The 7,490-nt window shown below is 40.9% G+C and overlaps 1 protein-coding gene across 2 annotated transcripts; it reads left to right on the forward strand.

Moving 5' to 3' along the window:
* Positions 1 to 103: 103 nt before the first annotated feature.
* LOC114786038 (creatine kinase M-type) lies at positions 104 to 7,201 on the forward strand. 2 transcript variants are annotated; one of them, XM_028972805.1, is made up of 9 exons: positions 104 to 200; positions 365 to 411; positions 900 to 1,098; positions 2,484 to 2,638; positions 3,092 to 3,224; positions 4,557 to 4,713; positions 5,444 to 5,567; positions 5,947 to 6,136; positions 6,436 to 7,201. In XM_028972805.1, the coding sequence occupies exons 1-9, from the start codon at positions 167 to 169 to the stop codon at positions 6,627 to 6,629; spliced, it is 1,233 nt and encodes a 410-aa protein (XP_028828638.1). In that variant the 5' UTR covers positions 104 to 166; the 3' UTR covers positions 6,630 to 7,201. The 2 variants fall into 2 exon arrangements, with proteins under 2 accessions (XP_028828638.1, XP_028828639.1); XM_028972806.1 differs by having other exon boundaries at positions 161 to 281.
* The last annotated feature ends 289 nt before the right edge of the window (positions 7,202 to 7,490 follow it).

Below are 7,490 nucleotides of genomic sequence, written 5' to 3' on the forward strand. Positions count from 1 at the left end.
CTTTGCATGCAGTCACACGTGGCAGGTGGGTGGAGGGGGACAGCGTCTTTTAATATTGCCAGACCGCCCCCACTTTCACCCGCCTGACAGCTATTTATAGCACCTTTGTTCCAATTGAAAGGACCGTTTGGATGTATGTGGTTCTGGCTCTTCTGGTCTGGTGAAGATGTGGCAAACTGACAGGCCATGGAAGGTCAAGCGTAAGTCATATGCTTGTTCCTGATAATTTAGCAAATGCCTATAGAGCAGGGGTCTGTTCTGTGGATAAAGCAACATGGGAGGTAGTAGCCTAGTGAATAAACTCAACCATGAGACAGATGATTATGCTGTTTTAACCATCCAAAACGTTTTGTTTCTTTTTTAGCTCCTCTTGAGTATGCGTTGGAGAAAAAATACAAGCCCATTCTTGAGGTAGGACATTATTGGGTTCAAATGCCAGGAGTTTTCACGTCCACATCAAGGGTAAAGTTAATTGTGCCATGTGAAAGTGAAAGGGAAGTGACTGTCACTCTGACAAAGTGTGCATTTAACCCATCACCTTGGTAAGCAGTGCTTGTTTGTTCATAATAGTCATTTATCTTTTTGTGGAAGTTTTGGCTGAAAGTTAAGCACACTTTTTTGTGTGTGTGTTCTGTTGTCTTTTGCATGCTGATGGATGACTAAATGAATTTGGCATCTGTGTCATCTCATATCTGTAGCCCAGTTAATTAGGAACTTTATAGTTTCGACACATCAACTCAAAATTCCATTTCAATGGAAAATATGCATCAGTTATTTTGTAATTCCAGGGGTCCGCATTCATACTTGAAAACAGATTTCTGAGAAAGATCCACCTACCTTCACAGAAGAATTTGAGCAAATTGATTAGTCATTTGCAGACTGCTTGACTTCCCCCACAGAATATGCTCCCCAGAGACCCCATGAGCTGCTTCAATTTGAAACGAGGCTCCCCCAAAGAGGAGTTCCCCTGTCTGGATGGGAACTACACCTGCATGGGGCGCATCCTCACTCTGCAGATGTACAGCCGGCAGTTCAACCGAGCTACAGAGAGCGGAGTCATCTTTGATGATATCATCCGGCCTGGTCTAGAGAATCCAGGTGAGATTTTTGCCATCTATATCACATTTATTTCTAACAGATAATTGATTAATAATATAACAAAAAAAAGTGTCACAATCCCGTCTAGGGGTTAAGGGAAACGTAGACATGTGGGAGTTGATACCTGGGACTGGACACACAGAAACAACTGAAGGTGTAAAGACAGTGAAGCGGCCCTGTAATCAGAAGGTTGCCGGTTCAATTCCCGATCCACCAAGCGCTCCCCGGGCGTCTGTTTTGGCTGCCCACTGCTCACTAAGGGTAAAACAGGGTTAAATGCAGAGGACACATTTCGTTTTGTGCTGTCTTTTACAATGACAATCGCGTAGTCCACACTCCAAACTCCTCCATGGGCTCTCCGGCCCTATCTTCATGCAGAAAAACACACACACAGTCCTCTCCCAAGCAGGCCAAAACATTAGTCTGACAGAAAACAAGCCTTTTCTGCATTTTCTCCTGTACTGCAAAGTATTCATGTGCAATTCCACCTTTTCCTTTCCAAGCTGATACCAAATAAAAAAAATTCTGGTAGTTATCGACAAGAACTGCAAATTTCAGCGGGCGAGCATCTATAGTATTTTCAAACGGCAGCTCAAGACCTTCCTCTTTAGAGAATATTTAGATTAACTAGTAAACTTCTTATTGTCGAACTTGTGTTTAGAATCTACAACAAGAGTGAATAAAAAGATTGTATTCATAGTTCGGGGTGCTAATGAACCAGAACTGATCACTTCATCGATGGTAACTTGAAAGCACGTTGTAAATCATTCTGGATAAGGGCATCTGCCAAATGCCTTAAATGTAAAAGAAAATCTATGCTTGCAGAGACTCTAGGCCAGCCCAGTTGCATGATTTTGTTTAGAAATGTGAACTGATCTATGTAAATGTCTACGAATGCAATAGGCAGTGACATGCAAATGATGCTGGGGATCGCAGATTATAAATTTTGACTATTAAAATCTTTTTCAAATCCTACCAGACTTTTAAACTTACATGAAGGTCTGGTGAGAAGGTGTGGGCATTGTGATGACATCCAAGGAGGGATGCTAGCTGTTGGGTCTATTCAGTAGCTTTATCAGACTTTCAGAAAATCTCAAATCTGCCCAACAAAATTAGAAGTCAATCAAACCAATATCATATTTAATCCTTTAGTCCAGATGGTCCATGTGCTGAGGTTTCAACATTTCTTTTTACTTTTTACACTTTTTATAGTTGGACTGGGGACTATACTGGCAAATCTATATCCTCCACGCCCAAAACTGAGTTTACTCTTAAGGATCTAATCCAGCAGACCCTATTTTTTTACATTGTGTATGGGTAATTCTTTCCAAAGAAAATATAAAAATATTGTACATGTATAATGTATGCTTTTCACTGGTTGATAGGATCCTCTGCTGGGTCGGTGTCAGTCGGTTGTGCTGCCGGAGATGCCCAGTCCTATATTTTGTTCTGCGACTTCTTCGACCGCATCATTGAGGCATACCATGACCACAAAATGAGCAGAACACAGGAGAGCGACTTCAATTATGACAACCTCAAGGTTTGTGTTAATTGCCCAGGTTTACACTGACCAGCCATAGCAGTGGTGGCCTAGTGTGTAAGGAAGCGTACTCGTAATCGAAGGGTTGTCGGTTCAAATCCCGAGCCGCCAAGGTGCCACTGAGGTCCCATTGATTAAGGTACTGTCCCCACACACTGCTCCCCAGGCATCTTTCATGGCTGCCCAGTGTGTGCTAAAGGTGATGCAAAAGACACATTTCATTGTCATCGTGTTGCTGTGCTGCAGTGTCACTTTCACTTTTTTCTTTTCATATGACGGGTAAAGTGAATTACAGAGTGGAGGGGGCAGAGTGTAGCCTAAACACTACACTCTAAGGTTATAACCGTTGTTAGATCTTTACAGTAATAATCATGGAAATGACTGTTCCCCTGCAAGTCAACAGATTACAGATCAGTTTGTGGCATTAGTTATTGTGTGTGTTTGTGTGTTTAGGGTGGGGATGACTTTGACAGCATGTATGCAATAAGCTGTGAGGTCAGCGTGTCTCGAGCTGTGGAGGACTTCAGTTTTCCGATGCACTGCAGCAGAGGAGAGCGTAGAAAGCTCCTTTCCTTGGCTAAACAAGGTACTACAACTACCCCTACTTCTACAGCCAAAGATGCCACAGCCGTTCACTATGTTTTCCAAGAACTAATGATGTATTCAAAGTACTCAACAAGTCTAACGGAGGCCACTTCATTGTCTATTTCTGATCATTGAAAAGGGCTAATATCAATAAACTTTTAAAGGGACATTTGCAATAATGATCATAGCATACCAGTGGAACAAATGCAAATCAGAACAGCCTCCGTTGACAAGTAAAGATTATTTCCCCCCTTTATATGGGTTAATTCTTTGTCTCCCAAAAAATTTTAAAATACATTATTTGATGCAGTGGTCATGTGAACATTTAGGACAGATCGACAAGCCTTTTAAATTATTTTATACTTTATTTAGTAGTTAATTTTGTACATTTTATTTGATTAGTTGACTTAATTTTTAATCCTTTACATATTTTTCATATTCTGATTACAGATTATAAATTCAGTTTCATTAGATAAAATAAAAACTCAGGCATGCCTTTTTGCAAGAATTTATGTCATTATGTCATTTACATATCCTGTCGTTAGATTATGCAACAAACTACATTGTGTGCTTTGCATAACCAAATATGGCCCTAAAAAAGACAGTAATGTGGGTTAGGTCAATATCAGACGAATCCGCCCTTACCTGTCAACCCAGACCACCCAGCTACTGGTTCAGTCCTTAGTAATCTCACAACTGGATTACTGTAACTCCCTTCTAGCAGGTCTACCTCTAAGTACCATCCGACCTCTACAACTCATACAAAATGCAGCAGCACGACTGCTCTTCAACCTTCCCAAAGTCTCCCATACCACCCCTCTGCTACGTTCCCTCCTCTGGCTCCCAGTAGCTGCACGCATCAGATTCAAAATACTGATGCTGGCCTACAAAGCCAAACATGGAGTAGCATCCTACCTCACAGCCCTTATTATACCTCGCACTGCACATTGTATACTCCAAGCCTCCAGTACTGCTTGCCTGGTCCCTCCATTTCTAAAGGTAAAAGGAAGACACTCATCTCGACTCTTCTCCGTCTTGGCCCCTCGGTGGTGGAATGAACTTCCCCTCGAGGTCAGAACAGCTCAGTCACTGAATATTTTCAAACGGCCTTCCTCTTTAAAGAATATTTAGATTAACTTGTAACTTTCTTATTGTCGACAACAATAAATCTACAACAGAGTGAATAAAAAGGTTGTATTCATAGTTGGGGTCCTAATGAACCAGAACTGATCACTTCATCGATGATAACTTGAAAGCACGTTGTAAGTCACTCTGGATAAGGGCGTCTGCCAAATGCCTTAAATGTAAATGTAAATGTGGCATGTGCTTTTAGTTCTAAGCGAGCTGGCTAAGGATTTTCCAGGAAGCCTGACCAATCTGGCGGAGTTGACGCAGCATTGCGAGGAGAGGTTTTTATACCAGCAAGTCCCACCCATTGAGCTGATAAAGACTGCAGTGGGCCGAGACTGGCCAGATGCCAGAGCAAGATGGTTCGTATTTAACTTGAGTGTGACCGTTTTAAGAATTTCTAAATACATGTCCATGGCTGCTTTTCAGGGCTGCAAACTCAGTTTAGGACTAACAGTGAAGTTACATAATTCAATTATGATTTCATACAAATGCAGCATTCAGGAAAGGCAAATGCTCAATGAAATTATCACAATGTTTAAAAATTGTGTTCCTGAAGGAAAGATAGGAAGGGTTGGCCATGTCAGCTTCTACAATATATAACATCATAAAAAGTTTCAAGGAAGCTTTAATTTGATCCTGGTCTGGTCCAGTACAAACACAACCAGGCGAACTGTAGGAATAACTCAAGAACCACAATATGTACCATAAAACCCATGAATGCCAGAAGTTCCATCAGCTTTTCAGGTTAGACAAATTAACCGGAGAAAAGAGATGCTGGGTTCTCTGTAACCATAAATAAAAGGACTGTCACCAGCAACTTTAAAACCCCGGGTCTCTCATGGTATGGAGTTGTTGTGTCTATGGTAGAGATAAATAAATGCTGCATTCTGGTGTTTTACCCGAACACTCATGCTTATTTCACAATACAATAGCATTTATCACAAGAATGTGAAAAATGCTTTACTGCTGCAGGCCTGAATAGCGGGACTAGATGTGTATTAACAATTAAAATGAAATAGACATGTTAAACACTGTGGCCAGCAGTAGCATAATGAAACTGTGGTTTAACATTTTTTCTTCTCACCATAGGGTGAGTAATGATGGATCCCTTGTTGTGTGGATTAACACTGAAGACCATCTCAGGCTGTTGAGCTCCAGGACTGATGCCAACATCCAAGAGGCTTTCAAATGCATCTGTGTTAACTTGGTAAAGGTGAGCTACACATTATTATTATTATTGTTGTTGATGTTGTTGGAAATTATTCTATCTATAATTTACATCAATTTGCTGCCTCAAAAAGTAATTTAAGAAACAGTCAGTTGACATCTTATTGCATGCAAGGGCTATGCAGCCAAATATGAAGTGTGAAGGTATATATTCTTTATATTTCTATGTGTTATACCAGGGCATCAAACCAGAAAACCCAGATCTCTTTCTTCATATTAATTGTTACTAAACTTTAGATGCTCGCCCACTGAAATTTGCAGTTCTTAAAAGACAAAAATTGTATTAAACAAAAATGTCTTTAATGAACAGAAAATTCAAAGTGAAGAAATATGTGAGATGTGGTTGGACATTCTGCTCTGTTTAGCTGGAGGCTTTTTACAAGAAGTGGCGGCACCCATTTGTGTGGAAAGAACATCTGGGCTGGGTGGTGAGCTCTCCAGCTGAGGTGGGCACAGGCCTGAAGGCCAGCGTCATTGTGAGACTGAGTCACATCCCACAAAACAAGCGGATTCATGATATCCTCGAGAGACTGCGCCTTCACTTGCATCCCACAGGTACTGGAGCCTCAGAATGTAGCATGACAACATTCAAATGACACACTGTACTTTCTGTATTGGACCTAATAGCATGCTTGTAAATATTATACATTTATGGCCTTTATCATACACCCTTATCCAGAGCAATCAGTAGTGACATGGACAGTAGAAAGTGGGGTTTTTGATCCTGGGTCTCCTGGTTCACATTCGAGTGTCTTGCTGTCCATGTGCATTCCATACAAATTTTGTGTGTGTGCTTGACATGGCTGATTAAAAATGACATGAATTAGCTAAAAGTCAAAAAACTTTCTCTTCAGCCAAAGCTGGTTTGTACAGAGTCAGCAATGCGCCCACCATCGGCTTCACCGAGGTGGGGCTGGTGCAGCTGCTCGTGGACGGAGTGAAGCTGCTCATCAGGATTGAGAAGAGGCTGGAGAATGAAGGAGGCATTGATGACCTGGTGCCAGCCCACAAGTACAGTATGGACACAGTCACCCTATTAAAAGCATGAAATGGTATTTTTTGAGAAATGGAATGCCATAATTATACATTTTGGATGAAGACGTTTGTAATATTACACTAGTGAAGTGAAATGTTTGTTTCTGTATGTGTATTAAATGGTTTTTCTCCAAACAGCCATACCTTTATACATTAGGCAGCAATTTTGTCCTTGATTCCATATTATGCCTGCTAGAGAATCTGTTCCTGGTCAGCAGGCATCATGATGGCTGGTGCACGTGCACCACCTACATACCACCTACCTGATCTCCTGTGCTCAAACATTGGAAACAGTTTTCCCTGATGCTGGTGAATTATTTTCAGGATAATTCACCATGCCATACTCCCAAAAATGGATCAAGATTAGTTTGAGGTGTTGAATTGGCCTCCAAATCTTGATGCCAGATACTGCAGCATACCTACCTCAGTGGTCTTGTGGTCTTTATGCCTGGACAGGTCAGGGCTTTGTTGGCAGCAGAGGGGGTACCTACTTAATATTAGGTGGGTGGTTATAGGGTTATGGCTGATGTAATGGTGTTTAATTGAGCATGATCTGATTAATCAAAAATAAAATGGTTTGAATGACTTTGCTGTTGTCACAATTTTCACTATATTAATGGATGTAATTTTATTTCTATTAGTACAGCTCTTCTTGCACAAGCAGAACACTTCCTCACTCAAATCCTGCCAAATAAACAGTGAATAACCACTTATTTGAGGCAACATACTCCATCGCCCTTTACTGTAAATGTTTTTTTGAAATGAACAAGAAGAAACCAATAGTGATGATAAGATAAGGTCTTGGGAAATGTTTCTTAATACTGAAATTGGCCTTTTGATATTGATAAATACAGCAAAATAAAGGACACATGCA

Source organism: Denticeps clupeoides, chromosome 3 (genome assembly GCF_900700375.1).
Source record: "Denticeps clupeoides chromosome 3, fDenClu1.1, whole genome shotgun sequence".
Lineage (NCBI taxonomy): Eukaryota > Metazoa > Chordata > Actinopteri > Clupeiformes > Denticipitidae > Denticeps > Denticeps clupeoides.